This window comes from Vanacampus margaritifer, chromosome 15 (assembly GCF_051991255.1).
Source record: "Vanacampus margaritifer isolate UIUO_Vmar chromosome 15, RoL_Vmar_1.0, whole genome shotgun sequence".
In the NCBI taxonomy this organism is placed as follows: Eukaryota; Metazoa; Chordata; class Actinopteri; order Syngnathiformes; family Syngnathidae; genus Vanacampus; species Vanacampus margaritifer.
Genome location: NC_135446.1, coordinates 12,949,158 through 12,973,168, shown reverse-complemented (window position 1 = coordinate 12,973,168; position 24,011 = coordinate 12,949,158). Strand labels below are relative to the sequence as shown.

General features: G+C 40.6%; 1 protein-coding gene across 6 annotated transcripts in view; it reads left to right on the top strand.

Annotated features, from left to right (window-relative positions):
- Nucleotides 1–24,011, top strand: part of ptprda (protein tyrosine phosphatase receptor type Da) — a 254,753-nt gene that overhangs the window by 191,916 nt on the left and 38,826 nt on the right. For 4 of the 6 annotated variants that reach the window (XM_077544513.1, XM_077544514.1, XM_077544512.1 and 1 more), the window contains exons 13-15: nucleotides 7,044–7,189; nucleotides 10,323–10,464; nucleotides 22,261–22,449. In XM_077544513.1, the coding sequence (XP_077400639.1) occupies nucleotides 7,044–7,189; nucleotides 10,323–10,464; nucleotides 22,261–22,449 (477 nt within the window). Of the gene's footprint in view, nucleotides 1–7,043; nucleotides 7,193–10,322; nucleotides 10,465–22,260; nucleotides 22,450–24,011 lie in introns of all 6 variants that reach the window. The other 2 variants (XM_077544510.1, XM_077544511.1) reach the window with 1 other exon arrangement.

The following is a 24,011-nucleotide window of genomic DNA, read 5'->3' as shown; positions in this document are numbered from 1 at the left end:
CGAATGTCACTTCATGGTGGAATTGCCGCAGTTATAAGTGCACTTCGATAAAGGGTCACTTGTAGTGCGGGTGCCCATTAATTACATCGCCACTTGCACAACACGTCAGTATTATTGGCGATGATTTGCTTTGCTGAAAAGTGGGAAGATCACAGGCGGTGGGGTGGGTGGTGTTGGCTGGGGGGTCGGATGCTCGGCTTTTGTGCCATTCTTTGTAGAGAGCTTGAGCGATCCATACGCCGAGCCAAATGTCCGTAAATAATACCCTTGCCAAAGAGGTCGGCATTCAGCGAGTTAATAACAGGCTACATGCGGCATTTAGACATAATTGCGCGGCATGTTTTTGACGAGGGGCTCGAGGAGGAGCATTTAGACGCAAACGACGGTGACAAGAAGCATCGCGTACGCGCGGTGTGTGTATAGCACTCATCACTTGTCAGCTGTAAATCTAGAAAAGATATTCGAGTTCAAGTAAAAGATATTTTGTGGTGAGCAATGCACGCTTCACTTACACCATCTTTCGTCAATATGTGATTCAAATATAGCAGCAAATGGACTACATTTGTTTTTGAAGGACTACTAGAAATGGCGGAAATGACTCTTAAAATGGCTGCTGTAAAACAAAATAGCAGAATTATTTTGACTTTTAGGACATGGGATTTTTTTTTGTGGATCTATCTCCTTATAACACATGGGCCTGAATTTCATGGACCTGCAGGGCGTGATGCCCAATTTGGATTTTTTTTTTGTTAAATCCGATCTCAATTTTTGAACACATCTTTAAGGGTTGTTTGTTTTCTACATTGTTACCAAACATTTATTTTTATTTTTTTTTTACAATTTAGTGTTTGGTTACTGTATATGGTTCAAATTGTGCAGCAATCGTGAAAAATCTCTAGGACTCGTCAGACCGCTGTAAACTGAAAGGTACTCTCAATTGGCTGTTTGAAAACGTGTCTAGTATACATGCTTCTAAATGACCTTAAAATGGACGCCTCAAACCCAAACGGCAGAGTGATTTGTTATGTTTTATTGTTTTGTGGCTTTTGTTGTTTGTCTAGTATCTGCTACATTGACTGTTAAATGGTTCCGTATCAAAGTTGTCATTTAGAATGTTAATGAATGTATTTTTAGCATTTTAATTCCGAGTGTGGCATTAATCAAGCCCTCACTTGATGCTTTGGGCTCCACACTCTCCGTTAATGTGAGTGCCTTCTGGATACAAACATTAATGAACAGTCTCGTCCGCGCGCGAGCTCGCTGTTTAACCTTTAATCTATGTGAGAAAACGGATCAAGCCGTTAACTCACCGGAACGCAGAATTACCCCACGGCATTTTGCAACAATCTCAGCACTTTTTTTTTTTTCTTTTCATTTTATTCTCCCTCGCTCAGGTTTTTAGTGCCGCTCATAAAAAATATTCAAAATATAGAGAGCACGCTGTTACTCACTGTGTCATTTTTAGATACATGAAGACAACGGCAGGTAAATTAAACTGTAATTTTTTACAGTGGATTTTGTGTCCTCCTGTTTCTACAAATATTGCACTTGGATGGGCGTGTGTGGTCCATTACAGGAGACAAACATTGGCACTCGAGGGCAAACATGACCACGTGACTGCAGAAAACGCTATGTAGTGAACCCCCGCCTATTTTTGGTTATCTGCTGATCAATTCACTTTTTTAAAATTGTTTTAGGGTGTTGTCAAATGATTTTTGTAGTGATAACATTTTTTGATGATTTTGCTTGTTTACCGTATATGAAGAATAATGAACTCGGGGCTACTTTGCCTGTTCACCTCTGTTGCCACTATGATCAGCACGTCAGGTTGAGGTGTCTCTAAAATGTACCGTGAATATACATATAAATATACGCCCTTTCTCTCGATTTGCAATGAGTGTGCAGCCCTGGCATGATAACTACTGGTCGTTTTGCTGAAGCGCTACCACCATTTAATGAATCGTTCCATTGCCTAGTGGATAACAAAATGAACACAAATGCCTTTGCTGCGTTCCAGGCTGCCGCTGCCTATCCTATCAGATAATTAACTTTTTTCTTTTTTTTTTCCTTTTTTTTTTTGCCAAGAGACTGCGCTGACTACCAAGCAGCTTGCACAATTAGAATTACTTATCTCTGCTCTTTTTTTTTTTTTTTGAAAGAGGCAAAACAAACAAATCCAAATTTCCTTCTTCCCGATCTCACGCAAGACTTGGCGTACAAAATTCAGAAGCCATATGAAAGTATCCCTATTGTTTCGCATCGGTGGCGGAAAAAACCTCAGCCCAGCTGTCCTGATGTCTCAACTGTGAGGCGTTTCAATATTTATGTTAGTGTTTGCTTTCCGCCGTGACGGGAGGAAGTGGAGTCTTTTCATGTCTGCTCGCAGCTTTTAAAGCCATCTGTTTGAGTGGGCCATTTTATTAAGTGACAAACTGGATCCCACTAGCGCGCTAATGTGTCCCACGGGGGAGGGAAGGAGTGTGCGATGAAGATGTGAGAGGCCAGAACTATTTTTTTTCTCTTCTTTTCTTTTTCCTTTGCAAACATCGCACAGAAAGTGAGAGCATCCTAACACGTGACTGGTGTCGCAGGGTCTGTCAGTGTCTTGAATGTGGGACAGGAGCATTAGATAATCCTTTTGAAGCAGCCGTGTGCTCGTTTAAGTGCTCCAAATTCCAAGAAAAGTTTTGGACAACAGTCAGTAAGCATTTGCAGAGTACAGGGACGTCCTGTAGGATGTTTTCAGTCTTAATATTTAGTAGAAGTTTTCACCATATGAAGTGCATTTGTGGCTTAGATAACCAAATTGGTTATAATTAACCGTAAGATACGGTTAACCATAAATAACCATAAATACATAACTGGGTTACCCATAAGTAACCGTACGTACATAACATGGTTAACCATAAATAACCCTGTTCTGCCCAAAGGTAATTTTGCAATTTACTGTCTTGTCCACCTGGTTTGAATTAAGTCACATCCATCCATCCATCCATTTTCTTAACCGCTTATTCCCCAATCAGACAAATTTGTTGCATGTCGTTTGTTTCGAATTGGACAAAGTGAGCCTAAAATGGCTACCTCGGGTTTATTCATGAGAAACATGCCTATCTATTTTTACATAGCGAAATCAAACTCCCAATGGGGTGCAATTTTAAACTCAGCTTATTTTTATTTTTTGTATTTATTCATTTTTTCTAATCCCATACTCCATACAACCGAACACTTCCAGCCAGAGTCGTGAGGCCATCAGGAGACCCGAGGAAGGACCAAAGAAAATAAAGGAAAATGAAATCCAGCATCGGTGTTAAACTCAGCTTATTAAGGTTTTGGGTTTTACTAGCAACATGACAGGTGGCCACCATCTTTGTGGAATTTTCCCAAAAAATATAAATGAAGAATGAGCATTTCGAACACCGAGACTGTAAAATCCTCCATAAGAGATAAATTCTGGCTAATTGGATTGCTAAAGTAGATGAACTATTCCATTTGGGGTTTTAGGGCGAGTGATGCCGTTTCAAATGTCACAGTAATTTGGACGAGTCATCTTGGACAACCGCTTGTGATTTCGGCCCATATAATCTTACTAGTGTATATTTTTTAACTGAATCTTGTCAACCAATCGGGTAGCAGACGACACCAAAGAGGCCGGGAGAGATGTTAAGACATGATCAATTTATACTATTTTACTCTAATTTCACTTTTAATTAAAACAATTCCTGACACAAAACTCATCATCCGATTTTCTTCTTGGTGAGTTGTAGTCAGTTTGAATGTGGCTGGAACCAGACTTCACATTTTGACGGATTGGCATTTTGGGGAAAATCTTGTCACGTTGTTAGTTTTATGGTGAGTTATCAAATTTCACCGCCATGTTCCGCCTACAAAAATATAGGTAGCAATCGGGAAATTTCTCCGTAGTAGAAGCATTGGAAATGGCCAAAGTGAGCCCACAGAGGTAACTGTTGAAATCCTTTTTCGTCCCAATTTGGTGATTTTGAAGCATCTCTCATTGATGGAGGCTCATCGGTCTCGCTGTGAATCACCGTCCTATTCCTGGTTTGCTAATGAACAATCATTGGCAGGGCCGAATCCCCTTTCAAGTCTTTGCTAATTGGAATTATGATTCGGGTTTCCGGCGAGGATCGCAGCCCAACATGCGATGCCAGTCAGCCAACGGTTCTAATTAAGCCGCGGCTCCTCTCCTTTTCTCGTGTGCCTAAAACCCCCTTTGTGAGGGCGCACAATGCGGAGTTTGTTTCCCTCGGCGTCACAAAAGACACATTTTTTTATCACAATACCGCAGAGAGCGAGCGGCGGCCCTCAAGAAAACGCCGGCATTTGTTCCGCCCATTTATCCCCACGCTGTTTGTTTCCTCATATTTATAATGGGAGGTCAAAGTGGACGTTTTTTAGCCGCTTGGTGAAACTTCATCAGTATCACCCCGCTGATATGGCGCGGCTAAAAGATGTCAGAAAAGGTTAATGGCATTGCCTAAATGCTCCTTTCTTCCACTTGAAAATGCGGCGTTGGTTATTGTGCGGCGCGCATCGGGATTAATTATCACCCAGCACAACCCAACCTCACCCTGCACGTTAAATATTCAGAGAGGAAATGGCCCCCTTTCATGCAAATGAAATTAAACATGTCAGTCAGCGTGATTGTATGAATCCGGCTCTCCCTCCAACTCGGAATGGAACTGAAAGTGGCTTTATTGGCGCTCTTTGATTCATGTGCTTTCACGGCCCCGTCGGGCCACTTGGAAATGCTGATGAATGACGCCGACTTTTGGCTGTAAGTTGAGCTCATATCAAAGAAACTTTTAATGGAGGCGCACGTGCCAAAAGGGCTATTTGTTGCGTGACGCCGGGCACGTCGCGGGTCGCACTACTGGCCCGGCTAGAAATGACCAAAAATCTGCACGAACGCTAACGCCGGATCGGAGTTGCGGAAAATGGAAATCCACCAGGCTGCTCTACATCCCTGTTATCAGATAATGGAGGTGAAGCAGCATGTGGCTCATTATCCAAGGTGACTGTAAACGATTGCTGTGGTCGCAACGCAGCTCGTTTGCGCTGAACAATCGCTCCTCCTTTGTGCAAGAAATAATATCTTAGCCCTTAGACAGAGTGAAGCAGCATGTGGGTCCTTATCCAAGGTTATTTTTTAAGAATAAGAACTTTCACACATTTTAAGAGAGCCAAGGCCGCTCAACAATAACTCATGGGGGTAATTAAAATGTATCTGTGGTTGTGTTTGTGTGTATCCATGTTTCTGAACATATACTCTAGTGAACAGATGGTGCTTTAGGAGTTTTTTTTTAAATGTCCTGGGAAACAGCATCACAGGTTTTACTAGGAATATTTTGAGTTAGTTTCGAAATAGTTTTACTTTTGTCATCATGTGGCATCTCAGGACATGACATCAAGAGCACAAAAATTCGAAGATATTCTATGAATAGGTGCATTTAGATTGCACAGAAAAGCGCAAACAGGCGGGGTCCGCCGTATTGTTGCCGTGCCGGCACGCCGACAATAGGGCGAGCGATGGCGATTTGGCCAGCCGTGACTGTGAAAACGCCATTACCTTCACATCACGCCTCAGTCGCTAGCCCATTGTGCCACCACGCACCCCCCCACCACCACCTTCCCCTCCGCCCCACACTCACCGTATCAATCGCCCAGCGGCTCCCTTCAGGTCTCGCCACGCCCCAAACGATGCAGAATCAACGTCACGGTGATATCCCGCACTAATTTGCGGGATCGGCAGAGGCCCACCTGCCCGTCTGTTTATCGGCAAGTCCTGCGGGTTAATTTGTTCCTCGCTCCCGCTCCCGCCGCCGCACACACACAAACAGATGAGGCACTTTAGATGGTCGGCATTACCTAATGGCCTGCCGCAAAGTGATTGATAAAAGGAGGCCAGTGGCCCCCGCAGGAGGACAGATGGAGATCACCTAACAATAAATCTGACACTCAGGCTTTTTCGTCATCATATTGTAGCTTGTGGAAATAAAAACAACAGTATGTGCCATCCATTTCACTCGCAAATATTGAATACGTAGATACATTATACTCCTGTGAAGGAAATCATTTGATTTTATTTTTTTATAAAGCAACCCCCCCCCCCCTCCCGAAAAAAGAAGGCTGCTTTTTTTTACTTGGAATAATGCTATATCTTTAGCATTTAGCCCACAAGTATGATCAAATGGATTTCATAGAAATATGTATTTAGATATATACATAATACATACATAAAACAGGTTTGTAAATTCGTTTGAACGTATTTGCAATTACTTTTCAATATACTTTTTCTTTTTTTTCTGGAGAGCTCAGTATTGTTCATTCGGTAATTTGACCTATTTGACATGTCATCATCATTGCTCTCTTTTTTTTCGTTTTTTTTAAAAATATATATATATATATATATATATATATATATATATATATATATATATATATATATATATATATAATTTTTTATTTTATTTATTTATTTTTTTAATTTTGTATGTGGGTGTGTATGTGCATGTGCATGCGTGTGAGTGAATATACTTCTATGCTAAATGCTAAAACCATAATGTCATGACGTATTGACCGTGGCATTAATGAAAACTGCAGGCATCATAAAACCATTTAAATTAAGAATAAACAATGTGTTCTTACATAATTTTCAAATGTATAATCTAGGTCAAATGCTTTAAAAAAAAACAAAAAACGTTTGTAACGTATTACGTAGGTATACATATTTACGTATATGTAACATCCGTAATACGTATTTGCACACTTCGGTCAAACAAGTTTGCAGATACGTTTGAACACGTTTGGAAACTCATTCTAACAAGTTTGGAAACTCATTCTAACAAGTTTGCAGTCAATAATGTTTACTCCACATTGGCAGATCCAGTTCATACCAGATGTACAGGGGGGAATAATGTTTCATTGGAGATTGGCACTGAAGCTACAGAAATGTGCTCAACAGTCCACTTTCTTGTTTGCTTACCCTCATACTGAACGCCATCTTCTTTTTCTGTCTCCCGCAGCACCGCCAAAGTTTTTACGAACACCCAACGATCAAACGGGCGTGCAGGGTGGCGTGGCCTCCTTCATCTGCCAGGCCACGGGTGACCCGCGGCCCAAGATCGTATGGAACAAGAAGGGGAAGAAAGTGAGCAACCAGCGATTCGAGGTATTAGGTCCATTGTTCTGATGTAAAATGCTCGCTGACAAACACTTTGCACTGCTTTTGGGCTGCCGCACACGCACGCACAAACGCAAATCCATCGCTCAAAGCTGCCACGGGGCAAGAGATGCGGGGACTTTCATGTCATGTTCATGGCATGAAGCATTACGTAGCATTAGCAGGAAAGCTCCATTGGATTCTGAGAAATGCTACTCATGGGGGGAGTGGCCTGTTTGGGCGCGGTCATGCGTTAGGCATAGTTTATAGCAAGGATTAGCGATGTTCTATACCAATTTTTTTCAGAACGATAATAAATGTGGCCATTTTCCTAATCGTAAAATGTCACATTTTATTTTATTTCACTCAACAGCAAAAAAAAAAAAAAAGTAATGTATTTTTTTAGTTACACAATTGCATATTTTCTTAGAAGTTAATTTTCGTCGTCTATAATTATTTTATTTTCTAGAAAGGTTACACCATTGCGCCAACATGACCTAGCATTAGGCTAATAGAAGTGTTTTTTTTACTATTTAAAAATATTTTTGTATTAAGTTATGATAAGGTTTTATTTGATATTTTTTTATGTTCTTTTTTAGGTAATTAGGTCCTTCATGGGCGTACACCCAACACCTTAAAAAAAAAATGTAATTAATAGATAAATATTTTAAATTGGTTATTTGTATTACATTTTATTTCTTCCTAAGACACGTTTTTTTAAATAGCATTTAACTGTCTCCTTTTGCTCCATGGCAGCTTGCTCCAAATGTACACCACATGGACAAACGCAACCATATTTGGCCCATTGTCACTCCATATTCTCTTCCCACTGGTTTGGCTCTAAAGGCTGTCGGCGATTATTGGTTTGTCCATATTGCGTACTGTATACCCGCCCATCCTCATCCTGGCTGAAACGTAGATCGGCTCTCCATCCCCATGTGAAACGTGCCGCGGCAGAGCTCTCTGATAAGACTTGTATTAATTTCCTGCGTCGACCCTCAGGACTGCGAGGCTGTCGCCGCAATGGCTTTAATGTCTTATCAGAGTGGATCGCATGGCTTGTTGCGCCGCACACTGACGTTCATCCCGTAACACAAACATTTCCCTTGCCTTCCGCCACCATCTTCTTTCAAGCATGGCCGAAGAAATGTTTGAAATTGCATTAAATGAGGCTATCCTTGTTGAGCGTGTGTGTCTGTGTGTGTACACTAAAAAAATGTGGATTTGGGGATTTTGCATGAAATGTAAGGATGAAGCTGACTCACTATTACATTTATTAATGAACTTAATTTGATCTTCTCGAAACATGTTCATTGTTTCAGTACTTTTTGTGCAACTTGCTTTTTGAGCTGAATGGCAAAAAATTCTCAACAGCCATTTGATGTACTGAAGTTTCTGAAGACATCCATTCACACAACTTGGTGAAATTAAGTTCACATGTACAGTTTAAATAGCATTTCAGGTTTATCCTGAAATTTAACCTGAAACCCAATTCCCCTATTTGTGATTAGTGTACCTGTATGTGTGAGCGGGCGAATGCAGTTTGGAGTTTTTTATTTGTTCAAACCCAAGTTTTGAATTATGACAGGGCTTTCTAGACATCAGTGAGTACCCAACGCGGTGCATGACTACGCTACAACAAATACCGTCCTGTTTTTGTTTGTTTGTTGGTTTGTTTGTTTTTGTGGGCATTCTATGTCGTCCGTCCGATAAAATTGTCTCTTTCTGTGGCGCTACGTCAACTCATGATACAACCGAATTGCTGCTCAGGCCACCGTTGACATGTCTGTTCTCCGTCTCTGTCCGACAACCAGTTGAAGGGCCATGCGGAAAAGGACAAAAAGATTTAAAAAATAGGCAAAAAGACAAATATATTTATTGATCCTAATGTTTTCCTCATAAAATTCGGACTTTTGCCCTTTTAAAAAAAATGCAGCAGTCATCTTTATTCTCTGACATTTTTCTTGTTCATCATCAGCCTCGACATTTTGACTTTTTGTATTGAAAATTGTTTTTTTATTCAAACGACACAAGTGGATTGAACTGAATTGAATCTATCCACTTAGAAATAACTCGAGATATGTATGAAATTGTCTTTTATCGGAGAGATATATCCAAGAATGAAATGGCAAATTTACATTACTGACAAGTTCATTCAGTTTCAAATGTATGTAAAATGGCAACAAAAATGTAATTGCATCATACTGTGTTGAGCCGTACCATGTCGAATCGAATCATAATCCCACGGAGTCAAACCGAATCTTTTCCCCCTTCAATATGGTTATTATTTTTGATAAATAAATGGGGCTGATCTTTCAAGCCGACCATGTTTTTAATCTAAAAAATATTATTTTTTTAATGGAATTAAAGATGTTATCGTTGTATTACTATATATAGTATATTTTATTAAAAAGCCTTTCTATCAAAAAAATGTGCCCACCAAATTTGAAAAAACCCTGTGATGTCTTCAACATGTTCTTTTTCTAATCAGCTAATTACTTGCATAATTAAAAAAAAATAAATACTCCAATATTTTGAAATGAACAAATATTCTTATATTTATTTTATATTATATTAAATATTCTTTAAATATTTATTGCTCAAACACAACTTTTGCTACCTATAACGTAACCATCCGCTGTCAAGGTAAATGATCATCTGCGCGGTCAAAATTAATATTGTAATTAATCTGCGTTAATATATAATTAATGCGATATTTTTGTGATAAATCAATGAATTAATGCTTTAACTTTGACAGCATTCGAGTTTTTTTAATAGAACTTAAATCTTGTTGGAATTCCTTTTCAACGTGGCCCTCATCCTCCTTTGTTCCATTGACACGCATTGTTCCAGGATGTTCAGTGTTAGCTTTAAGAGTGTGGGACGGCATTGCAATTGACATTGTTCACCCTCCAAACTATTTGTTCAAAAGTGCCCATTCTTAAAGTTAGACAAGCACTTAAGAGTATACTATGTAATTGACATATTACAATTATAATATATAATTCCAGACTAGAGTGTGACACTGTATCGCCATCAAACGTCTCAACTGTGTTGCCTTTGTGGACGGTGCTCCCGCATTTGTTGTACCTCCCCCCCGCCGCAATTCTCCTTTAACACACCGCGTCTCTCGCACCTGCAGGTGATCGAGTTCGACGACGGCTCCGGCTCGGTGCTGCGCATCCAGCCGCTGCGCACCCCGCGTGACGAGGCCATATACGAGTGCGTGGCTTCCAACAGCGTCGGGGAGACCAGCGCCACCACCCGGCTCACCGTTTTACGTGGTACGTCCCCCCGCTTGCTCCAGGAAATCGGACCATTAGAGCAGCGTTTTTTATTGATTTAACTCATTGACTGCCGTGAACGTTTGTCATTGTCGACTCAAATGAAACCGTTCACTGCCATTAACGAATATTTCAGTCATATTTGACAAGGTGCAAGGGAATATTTAATTTATAAATAAATCACATATTAACTCTTTGACTGCCAGACGTTTTCAGAAACGGGATGTCGCCAGTGCCAGCCGATTTAAGCATTTTGACTGATCTTTCAAGGTCCACAGAAAATTTTGTGTTTGGACTATGGAAACACACATACTACCAAATGAAAGATTGAACTCATCTGTCATCAGAAAAATAAAGTTAGTTTCTACCTTATTCCGTTTTTCAGTAATCAACAATAGAAAATGGTTAGTTTCACCGAAATGCTCTGTTTTAAAACAAAAAACATAGAAAATAAGCTTTTTGTGAAACAATGTTATTTCATGCACTCTAGTGAATTGTACACTTCTTTTTGTCCATGAATGATGCCACAAACACCTAAATAGTGCTTTACTTCTGCAATACACCACCACCAACAATGAAAAAGTGTTTTTAGATTGCAAAATACGTTTATTTCCATTCAACAGTGTAACAATTTGATAAAACAATTTCGCAAACTATTTACAAATGTGTGCAACTGTGGTACTATTTACAATTATGTGGATGTTTCAAATACAGTTTTTCTTTTTGTAACACTCCCCTGCGTGCAAGGAGACGGAGCAGGATTTGCACAACAGATTAGTTTCACTGCGATTGCCCCTTTCACGTGCAGACGTTACACTTTCTTGACGGCCTTTTTTTTCGGGGAATAGCAAGTAGCAGACTGTACACACTCCTCCGATGACTATGCATTGGACTCGGGGCACTCTACGTCGTCCGATTGAACGTCCGCCTGAGCGTGCTCGGTTGTGCTCCGCGTTTTCCGGTGTTAGCATCGCTAGCCGGTGAGGCTTTATGACGTGGTCATAGCCGCCGCGTCAACGCTTCTAACTTCGGCGTCACCCTCAGAGCCACCATCATCATCATCGTCGTCATCACTGTGCTCTTTAGCATTGGTCGATGAGCTGCTTGCAACCGGTCGCCATTGTTCGCTTCCTCAGCCATCTAGCTCCGCCTCACGTCTTCTACTGCCGCGTCAACGCTTCCAACCTCGGAGTCACCATCATCATCATCGATGATGATCATCGTCGTCATCAATGTGCTCTTTAGCACTGGTCGATGCTTTTCGTCTTTGAAAAAAATGCTCAAGCGTGAGCTGCTAGCAACCGGTCGCCATTTTCGCTTCCCATCCCCAGCCATTGTCCCCTCTAGCTCCGCCTCACGTCTTCTACTGGCGCCTACCCAATCTTGTCAAAAGAGAGTCATCGCTGCCATCTAGGGGCCAAAAATAGTCATTAGGCTAACTAGATCTGCTTGAAACTTTCACCACAGCTGGCCAAGGCTTTCCTCCACCCGTTTCCCCCCCCAAAAAAAATTAATAAATTGGAGAACATCTTTTAACGTCCTTGGCGGCCCTCCGTAGGTTTTTACTAAACGTCATTTAACGTTTTTGGCAGTAAAAGAGTTAATTAAAAAAAAATCTATCTTATAAATACAATATGGTGCAGATGCCCTGGGATGTACTGTATCCCCCGCAATGAACGGGGTTTCACTGTATGTTGCGCAACGTGATAAGTCCATTAGCCGTTTAGCCGACTAAGTTTCTTCTGGATTTGAAGTCATTTGCATACATCCTGACACAATAATTAAGATGCCAGTTAAATTATGCAAATAGACGTCTGTTCCTTCACCGGCGGCTGTTTTTAATGCTTTCAAATTAGCTGTGCTGTGACTTGACCGTGTGAAGCCAGCCAAGACTGCTGCTTTTTTGTACAGAAATGCTTAAAAAAAAATACCCCCCGCCAAGTGTGAAGGGGGGGGTTATGGGATAGGGCTAAGATGTGTAACAAAAACCCGATTGAAAGATTAGATTGTTTCATCCACGTTTGGTCATGTCGTGAAAGTGGAATTTCCAAATATTTGTACTTTAATATTTGACTTAAGTTAATTTAGTAATATTTATGTATTAAGGCAAACTTAGCTTTTTTCTAAAGATCCTATAAATTCTCATTTGTTGCTTACTATAGCAAAATTTTTGAAAGAAGAAAAAACTTTTAATGTTTATCCAGAGCATGCCGTTTTAGTGTATTTAGCACTTTTGCAAAATCTGGATCGTTCAAAACTTCTCAAATTTTATTTTATTTATTTTTGCAAGGTAAAAGGTGTGTTATTCACAGCATTTTACAGTAGTTGTCGTTTCTGCACACTTAAGTAAATCCCTAACACAAACAAACTAAAACTGATTAAAACAGAATCTAAAATCTGCCACATTCATCCTCAGGTAATCCTATGTCACATATTCACCAAAATGCAACTTATTTACTACTCCTAATCATTATCTGTTCAGCAACAGGTGGAATGTTTTTTGAACTGTCATAGCTATGAATTACAATGCATGGTAAAAAATCTGTATTGCGCAAGTTAAGATAAGTCAAACTTAAAAACAAAATATGAAAATATCTCAAAACCCTGCTCAGAATATATTTTTTTTAAATGCCTGTGGACCAGTGTTATTGAGTCTGTATTCATGAAGAAGCATGCTATGCTAATTCTCAAAGGGGTGATGAAATAATACCCTTCCCATGCAAAAAAAAAAAAAAAAAAAGTATAAAGGTCAGCCATTTTGTTTGCATCTCAAACCTGACTGGACTGGCTTTGGAGAGCGGCCGCCTGGATGAAGTGTGCTCCATTTTGTGCCACAATTACACAAGGCGTCAAATGAGCTCCTATTGAGAGCAGGCTGCGTCTGCGTCAGCCCACCCGCCTCCCACCATCGGGGTCTTATCTCCCCGGCGAGCCAACAAAAGGCCGAGGGGAAGGGAAAGGGGACACGTCCACATCGCACAATATTTTTGCACCTTTCACACATGCAGATATAACACGCCGAAGCTACTCCTGCCGGCTCTGCCGCCTACTAGCATTAGCATCTTTATTGCCATTTCCATTTTCCCATCATTGAAGCACAGACGAGAGCAAGACCTGGAGAAATGTGTTGCATCTTTTGTGCACCTGAACACAAATCTCTGTATAAAATACAGATTACTTAGCTTGAGCTACCAACAATAGTGGCCTTTTTCTGTGGGGGAGCAAAGGTGATGCGGTCAAGGCCCCATACAGGAAGGAGCCTGAATTTGAACCTTCAGCTTCTTAACTGTGAGGCGGAAGAGTAACCAAAACAACAAGAATCTGGAGAAATAAAATGTATATTTTCATACAAACTAAACAAAAAAAAGCAAAAAGAAAGCATCCACTGAGGTCCCAACTCTTAGCTAGCTGCGGTTCCGGCGAAATGATGTGTGCATTGGGCTGTTGGAGTTCATGATTCAGGCATGATTAAGGATTTATATTGCATCCTCATACCCCCATTATGCTGTCAACAGCCATTTCCTGCCTGCGCGCACACACACACACAAATAGCAACAAACTTGCGTTGCTCTGTACAAGTCGACAGTGAGAGCGGAAAATGAGAAGGCGCTCTCCTGTGACGGAAAAACAGAAAGCATCAATTCCATTTTGCCAGTGAAGGGTGAGGTGGGGGGGGGGGGTGGGGTAGGGCTGCCAGGCCGGGGCGGGGGAGTTGTAATAACGCAAAAAAAGCTTGGAGGTGGATTGTTCTGTGTACAATGGACAGAGCGGCGACATGAGCGGCGATTATTCCGAGACAATGAGCGCTCTTTTGTCACTATTTACCAAACGGGAATAGCAAAGCAACCTCGTTTGTATCCCGGGGAGACTAACAAGATGGAGCACCTTGTTGTGAAACGTGCATTCTCACGTCAGCTGACCGAATATGTTTGCTTAACCTGCAAATATGAAATTGCCAGAAAAAAAATTATCTAGTAAAATAAAAGCTAATAGTCAAATAATTAATAGTAATAATTAAAAATAATAGCTTGAATTAAAAACAATTAAAAATATTTTTTCAAAAGTGATTTTTTTTAATTAATTACTAAAGTAAGTATATTTTTATTTGACTAAAAAAACAGAAAAGGAAAATTATTAAAACTAAATTGTAATGCAAAATAATCAAAAATCTTATAAAAATTGAGCTAAAATAAAGCAAAAATGTATACTTAAAAGAACTATAAAAAATGCATCAAAGAAACAAGAAAAACTCAAATAAAATGAAAATGAAAAAATCTGAAAACACAGAAATGTCTAAAGATGAACTAAAATATTTTTAAAAATCCATTAAGTAATTTAGGATGAAAAAAAAAATCCAAGAGAAACTAATTAAAACATGCAAGAAGAAATGAAACAAGTGTAAAAAAAAAAAAAGGGTACTTAACTAAATTACAATAAATTGATATATAATATAATACTGTTTTTTTTTACTATTGGAAATTTTAACCAATTTTTTTTTAAGTGACTTCTAGAAAATCACTTAAAATAAATTAACATTTTTTTAAAAAAAAAAAAAAGTAAAAATACAAATCAAATGATTAACAAAGAGGAAAACAATTAAAACTAAAAAGAGCAATATAAAACTAATAATAATAAATAAATAACTTTTAAAGAAAGTGAATTAAAACAAAAGCTAAAAAGTGAACTAACAAAATGTTTTGTTTTTTTAAATAAACTACATGGCAATGGGAAAAAAAACAAAAGGCAAAAAAAAACGTTTAAAACAAACTATACTATATATATATTTAAACTTAGTAGTAGGAAAAGAACTCGGGATGAAGGAACTATGCATCGAAAATGAAGAAACTTATTTAATGTAATTTTTTTTAAGTGGAACTAATTAATAATGTGAAAGAGGAAATTAAACAAATCTACAGAAAAAATAAAGCTGCTTTATTTTTGAATAAATACTACTAAAAAGCATTGTTTGTCAAATACCACAACCGCCTGTTCCAAAAAGTTCCGTCAAACGTCCAAAATGAACAAGTTAATCATTACTGTAATTAAAAAGATGGAGATGGCTGTCCCTGCAGAAATTGATTTCCTCTTTGGTCAAAAAGTGCGTGTGTGTGTGTGTGGAGGGCTCTTTGAATATTACATGCTAAATCAAGGCGGCCCAATCAGTATCTGTAAGCTACGGCGAGTGATTTAAAACCAAGCGGTTGCTGGCGAGATTGATGTCAGACATCTCCATCGCTGGGAAAAACATCTGCCAGAGCTGCAAAGGCGCTTGGAAACCTCAAGCCGGCACCCGTCACATAATTATGGAAGGTGCTACCTAAAACATATTTAAAACATGCTGACCCGTTGAATAACTTATGGTTGGAATACACTTGATAAATAAAAACATCCAAGACAGGATTCAAGGAACTTTATTTTTTTTATTATTATTGTCAACACTATATTCAGGACATACAAAAAAAAAATGTCTGTCAGACAATTAAATATAGAATTATAGTATGTGCTTGGACTCTGTGTTTTTGGCCTTCCGTGTTTTAGGATCCCAAATCTCACACTAATTGAGCTCTTTATTTCTTTGGTCTGGAGCCTGTTTTTTATTTTTTTATTTTAGCTGGGCCTAGCGTGGTTTTCAGTGGTACTGCGTCACAAATTCAGCACGGTTGTCACGCCGCTGCCAAGTGAAGAAGCAGAAGCAGTGACTAAATAACGCCTCAAGGTACGGATATAAGCCAGCGCTGTTTGGTTACACATGTTGTCCAGTCGGGAATCAGATTAAAGAGCTTCTGCAGCCCAAATAGGACCCCTGGGGGAGCAGCTCTGGGAAGATGCCGCTTAAGTAATCCAATAAGAGGGAACAAAATGCTCTGCGCTACGCTCTAATAAAGCGCATGGAAGTGTGTCGACAATTCAACCTTGGACCGCGGATGGGGGGGAAATAAGCTGTTCGATATGTTCCAAAACTCCGGACAAAGACGTTAGCCTGTGTTTTCCTAGCGCTTTGAGTCAACAGGTGTAAAAGTTGCTAATGAATATTGCTGCAAATGTGCTACAGTTGGCTCAGCCGGCTAATTCCAATTTGCTGTAATCTAGTGTTAGGAGGAACAGGTCCGCTCTTAGCCTAAGTGCTATTACGCCTCGCCAGCATCGGGCTTTCTAAAAGCTACTTTGGTAAGGAACAGGTCCGCTCTTAGCCTAAGTGCTATTACGCCTCGCCAGCATCGGGCTTTCTAAAAGCTACTTTGGTAATTTCCTTAACAGATATGATTTATTTTTTGGCGGGGGGGGGGGGATAACTATGGGACTTTCTACCATCTACTTAGATGTAATCCTAACGTGTGGGACGCTTTCTGCGAGAATGTTGAAACGGAACAAATGGCAGTGATAGAAAGGACCCTTTGGAAACCAAACAAAACAAGGCGACCTTTTTAATATAATAATAAAAAAAAATCTCTTGGCACGCCACCTAAAGTATGACTACTGAAATGATGCTGATTAACTAAATGTACTCACAAATTGACTCAGTGTAAAGTGTGGACCTATTTAGCTGAACACAAAGCCTCGGTGCATGTCAGAGTCTTTTTGCCGTCTTTTGGGGTCACGAATCGAGGCAAACGTATCAGACGCAGACAAGTGCCTGCAACATACATATGGAGACAAACGTCTTCATCCAAGTTGACTGGAAAAAAAAAACTCCCGGCTGTGGACATGTTAATATTTGATCAGGCTAAAAAGCTTTCTTGGGGGACCCATCATTCATGCCTGCTAGTATCCCACAAGAACGTGCACTAATGGAAAACGGGGTTACTTGAGGCCAGAGCCTCATATATATATATATTTTTTTTCTTTTTCTTTTTTTGTTTGTTTGTTTTTTGCACCATTCGGCTTAATTTCCTAAATTTTGGCGGTTTAGCCGATCCCTTCTAATAAAACTGACCTTGTCCTCTTCTGCTGAGATGACTAATAAGCTTTTTTCATTTTTATTTGAGCAAACTACTTCATGTGCAGTTAAAACAGCCGATTTGTATTGTTTTGCGGATATTGTTCAATATTTTACAATAAAACAAGTTTGCTAGCTGTTTTGTGAGTCGTCAAACTGAGGAACGTCCGACAATGAAAAGCTATTCTTTCCTACAGTGTAGGAAAGCGGCGTTTCCGATTTCATTCTAGGTCATCTAATGCATTTGCAAGCCATGAAACGAGCCAATTCCAAACGACGTCCTTGTTAGCACTGTGGTATGATTCACTTGATTAGCACTCCAACCCCCCCCAGCCTTCATTCCCCTATCTCCTTTTGGATTTTTGAGCGTAGAAAGCGCTTTGATCAGTGTCCCTCAACTTGAAGTGATACGCTTCTGCGTGTAAGGGGGGGGAAATTGCCTGCTGCTGTCACACTCGGCGGGTAATGTTTTCTGGCCTGCTTTTTGCGCCGGCTTAAATCATATCAGGGGAGGGGCAGGGAGAATCAGATTGATTCCTAAACTGGGCAAGAATAACCTTCAGGGCAGATAAGGGTGGAAAGCAGTCTAAGAATGTAAGAATCCATAATCCGGCATTCTCGGCTGCAAAGAGTTTGCAAACAATGCGTCCCGTCACACGCTTTTCTCCAGCAAGTGACCTGTGACAGCCTCTACAGAGGCAGGCGGGGATTGTAGCCACTTAAATACTTCCAACAAATACTTCTTTTCAAAAAGCCTGCAGGGATTCTCTATGAAGAGTAACCTCCAGCGCGGGGTGAAACGTCTTGTTCCACGATAGGGAAGAGAGAGGGTCAAACACAATCCAATTGGTGTGCAGCAACCACGGAACTAAAGTCACAATTTGTACAGCTTTACTTGGAAAACAGAGGGAGAGTTGTGAGAGCTTGAAATGCGGCGCTTCCAGCTAGAACACCTATGAAAACACAACTCAGCTTTCTGAACTCTACTTTTCATTGCAAATTGGCTGTTTGCACACACCTGTAAGCGATAAGACACGCCGCTACTGTGAATGCACCCAGAGAGTTGGGAAAGGTTCCAAAATCAAAATCCAGAACACTTTTTTAAGATCTCCAGCATTTGCAGAGGTTGGATGTAAGGAGCGACTTTTCTCAATTACATTTACTCGAGTAACTTTTTGGATAAATTGCACTTGTCAGATTAGTTTTGATGCCACATACTTTTTACTTTTACTAGACCAGAATTTCTCAAACTTTACGTCTCACACTACACCAACTACCACCTCAAAAATTCGAACCCTTAAAATGTGGGTGCAAAGTGAGCCCAAGTGTTCATGTACAATGTGACCTACACACTGCTGAATGTACTCAGATGTGTCTTAAATTGTACCTAAATACTCATAAATATGCTGAAATGCTCCCTAAAAGTAATCTAAATTCGCTTAGATGTTCGCAAAACTCCCTAAAACCTAAAAACTCTATATCTACGAAACACTCAATAAAAGTTACCTAAATATACTCTTTAATCAATGGAGTCTTCCCTAAGTTAACAAAATACTAAATCTACTGGAATTCTCACCACAGGTTACTTAAATCTACTAAATAGTTGATCAAACATAGCTAACTATTCTTAAATCTGCAAAATACTTCCTAAATGTTATCCAAATACTTGTCGATGTACTCAGATACTTCTCAAGTTACCTACATACCACTTTAGGTATGAGCCCGCATGACACCAGTGGCATTCATACCACATTTTAAGAATCACTCTTATTGTTATTTCATCAACGGGCATTTATTGTGGGGAGTCGAGTTTTGTGACTATTGGTTTGAGAAGCAGGATCCCAAACAGTGAGAGGCCAAAAGGGCCTAGTTCCAGTTTTTCCAACCTTATAGACTAGTGCTTCTTAACATTAACCTACAGAGTAACTGCATTCTGATTACTTGACTGTGAGTTAACGCGTTAAGATTTTAGTTGTTACTTGAAAATGTGCATATTTTGTCACGTTACCGGCATCACAGGTCCAAGTTAGCATTATGACAACATGCCAACTGCACTCTGCCGAGCTATGACGGATTCAGGCGAAAGAGCAACCAAATCACTCCAAATCACTCCAAAATGTTGCGTTCCAAGAGGCAGGTTCCTTTTGCTTTGGAACAACCTAACAGGAGCGACTTGAGCGCAGTAATTTAATCAGTTTCTCAACCAGCTATACGACAACAATGCGTAATTCCCACTGCACTCGATAGCACAGTCAACGTTGTCATACACGGGAACTGAGAGTTCACCTCCATAGTTTGCGTATGAGTGATCAATCGATATAATCTTCTAATGGCTTGGAGTTTATGTCCAGTGGCCTTCTGTCATCAGCGGGAATCTGCTCACCGAGGTACTTTTGGAGCCAACGTCCCTTTCACACTTGGCACCGTGCACTCATGCGGCCCGCTAGCGATGCCAGTGGCTAATGTGTGCAAATTGTCATTGGGGGTCTTTTCATACCAAGCACCAGCGCTCAGCAGTTTTATAGAAGGTGACTTCAGCATTTCTCTACCTTCCATCTCATTTAGCGTGCGGAGCCATTGTTGAATATACAGTATGGATGTGTAAAGCAGCAGCTGCCCTTGTCTTAAACTGTCCTTGAGATTGCAGTGCTTAGCGAGCTCGAACTACGAAGAGGAGGGGGGGGGGGTTGGGATTCCGCTCCCTGTTAATTTCAGCTTTGACGAACAGCTATTTTAATTTGAAGCTTTGCAAGCTCTACATTTGAAATGATAACTACCAGCTCACAAGTTTTAGCCAGAGCTAAAAGGAACGTTGCAGTCTGATTCCATTTCAGTGTCTTGGCCTTGTAGGGGGGAAAATCTGACACAGCTTTCGTGACGCGCCTCAGCTAATCACGCCGCACGCCAGCGAATGTGTTTAATTTCCCGTCCTGTATTTATCATCGCCATGGTAATTCACTTTGTGAGGAAAGCGAGGGGGACGGGATACATTGCTTGTGCCACCACGTTCCCGAGCGTCACGTCACCATTTTGTGGTCGAAGCAGGCTCTAAATTACATTTTCGGAGCCAGCACCATCACCATTTGTAGCACATCATTGGCTCGCTTGGAGGGCTATCAACTTCCTGCTTGGGGGGTAAAAATAAGGGGAAATGAAAGCTGTGCGGACCACTGAACGGGCCCTTGCGCTCCCTACCTTTTTATGGAAAATCTTGGAAAAGATCATCAAACTTTGATACTGTGCTCTGTTCACATTAAATGAAATAGGTAAAAAAAAAAAAAAAAGTTTGGCAATTTTACATCACCTATCTGTCTTGGTTTGCTACTTGCGATTGGGATTCATCTGAACCAATTCCCAGTTCAATTATGGCCAAGCGGGGTATATCATCATGAATAATTTGAGTCGGGTGTTTGTTTTGACCTCTGTCAAACTCCTGAGACTGACTCACCAAACCCCTAGGGTTCAAGCAAACTCAACTTAAGAACCCGTGATCTAGTCAGTCAAATTGCAAGCAGAATTCACCTAAAATGGATGACTTCCAGATCATTTTTCCTGTGTCCTGTTATGATGAACAGCTGTATTCACTTTTGTGTCAATCGGACCAGGTGGTCTTGGGTAGATTATTGTCTAACCATCCAGTGGCTCTTTAACTATAAGAGTTACCTTGTAAACATTTTGCTTGGGAATCTAATGTGTAAGTTTGGCTTGTTACATCCAATTATTACATTGGACGCACAGGATGCTTGCAGCTCGCTTCTGGCAATGAATCGGGTTCACATTTGTCTAACTGTAGCATCAAGTAATTGCATTTTGAATCAGACAGGTTTGATACTGTCCGGTGCGGTCTTCATACACGACAAACACTGCCCAGATCGGTTCAGGCAGGGACACCAGAGTTGCTTGGAGAAAAAGTTTGCGGTTCAGTCTGAAGTCACTTACTCGTAAACAGGTTTTTACTTCTCCGAGATTTATCCATCTCGCTGGCTCGCTATGCCAAGTACCCAAAAGCATTGTTGGAAGTCGGCCATGATTGTCATTTGGCGGCGTGCAGGCGTGGATGGCGTCTCTGCGAAGCCTCTTTCCAAAGTGACGAAAATGCTTCTGAAAAAAAGATGCCAATTAGCCGTATCGCGGGAATGTAGCGGAAGACGCATGCATAACAGCAGTTTGTGAAACGCGCTACTCATTCCGTAGGAAAATAAACAGAAGAATTGCAAGGTTTGGCTTTACATTTAAAAAAAATTGGTACCGGGATTATGCACTTGAAAGCCCAAACACATCCAAAATCTGAAGGAAATAATGTGTGTCCTTGGTTCGCCTGTCTGCAAAAAGCCACCTGCCACCTCGTAAGTGAACATCAAAAAGCGCTTGAGTTGGAGAGTTGGCGTCGCCATGGTGCCCACCATTAAAAGAGTAATTTTGGGGAATTGGCCGCGTTTGCTGTCTACTTTCTTGGCTGCGCGCTAGTGAAATGTGCTTTAAAGAAACTATTTTAAGGTGTTTCTTTGTCTAATGACTGAAAGTAAACACATTTAAACCTACAGGATCTGGAATCAGTGCCGTAACAGCATCCACTAAAAGACTTGGTATATGTCAATAATACAGAACTTTGCTCTCTGAAATTTGGGGTTCCAACTAGCAAAGGACCACAGAACCAACTATTTTCATAAAATCAGAAGCAGAGAATTCTCTAAAAGAAGCTCAGGTCAAGAATTAGGACACAGGCAATTCAGGATTTGAGATCATTATGACACATGCAAAACAGAGTTTTAGAAGAGAAAAATCCAATTCCATGTACAGACAGCCTTCGTTTTAGTCCACAAATTTCTCTGACCTGTGAATTGTGTGTGTCTCCCCAGAGGACCAGCTTCCCCCTGGTTTCCCAACTATAGACATGGGCCCGCAGCTAAAAGTAGTAGAGCGAACTCGAACCGCCACCATGCTCTGTGCCGCCAGCGGCAACCCGGACCCAGATATCTCCTGGTTTAAAGACTTCCTCCCCATCAATACCACCAACAACAACGGGCGCATTAAACAGCTCCGATCAGGTAGGTTTCTTCTTCCGTCATCAAATATGTTCTCCTCGTCTTCTATGTCTCTCTTAATTTGACTTCCCATTTTGACTTAATTTTTTTGTAGGTAATGGCATTTTTCACGATTTCCTGTTCTATTCTCAGTGTACCCCACTGTGTCGCACTTTGTCCTCTGGTGTTGGGATTCCTCTCCCCTCATGTGTTGGCTATAACTAATTTTGGGTTTTCCTTTTGGCTGCGTTGGTACCATGTGTTAATTTTGTTTTTGTGAGTCTATTCTCTTTTGGTTTTGAAGTTGTCTAGGAAGTTCTAGGATCTTTTTTTTTTTTTGTCTGTGGTATATGGACCTTTATTAGGAATCAGATTTGAAGAAAGAATAATGGTCTATATAGCAACTACGGCTTATATTTTTGTTTTAATTTGACGTAATCTACACTCTCAGAAAAAATCATCTTTAGGGGTACGACAACTTGACACTGGGATGCCATCCTCACCTGACACCCTTGGGAACGTATCTATACCCATTTGGCCTTGAGAAATTTACAGCTGGAGTCAGATGAGTAACTCTATGGGGGCGCATTAGTAAACACTGCTCTACCTTTTAGGCTGCTTTCACACTAGCAGTTAGGAACTGTTTGTTGACTTTCTATGGTAACCAAGTTTGACAACCATCTCAACCTCCTATGGTACTCGTACAGTGGCTCTTCACCTTGTTGGAGGCACTGAACCTCACCAGATTCTTATGCTTATTTACCAAACCCTTTATTGAAAAATAAAGTATGATATATATATATTTTTTCAGCGAATCTGGCTCTCTTCACCGTGTTCTTGTATTCCCTATCTCCATGCAACTTAAGCAAGTGTTCCTTTAGTTGTGCTCGACTAGAATTGTGCAACTCGTCATTGCAAATTATGCAGTTAGGACGCTGGCTCCCATCACTCAACACAACTCTATATTTTATAGAGCACCACCGCCGTTGCAGGGGCAGAATATACAATGAAAACAGCAGAGGATCCTGAATTGAACCCTGTGGAACACCATATGTTCCGTTATACATGCGATTTCATATTGCACATATTCGTCCGACCACTCTCTTTATTTTGCTCGACCAAGGCTGAAGGGATTGCAATAATGAAGAAATCCCGCGATGTACCATCACAACAGCCACAATTCAACTACTGAGCATACCAAAATCCCTGCAGCACAGATAGGCCAAGAAATGTAGCGTCCTGCAGCTAATGACGACCAGCAAGGTGTATCATCATGAATCATTTGAGTCAGGTGTGTGTCTTGACCTCCGCCAAACTCACCTAACCCCTGTGGTTCGACCAAATCCAGGTTATGAGCTACTGTACTAGTCCAACAAACCCATCAACTACCCAGGGTACCCCTATTTCTGACAGTGTACCGAACCCCCGAAACAACTTGTGTTCTGCAGCTTTAATGTGCCAGCACCTGGCAACGGGTGTTTGACCACCTTGTCCTTTTTTTTGTTGTTGTTTCCAAGAGAACTAACTAACCCCACGCCATGATGATGATGATCAAAGCATTTAACAACACCGTTTGTTTACCAACA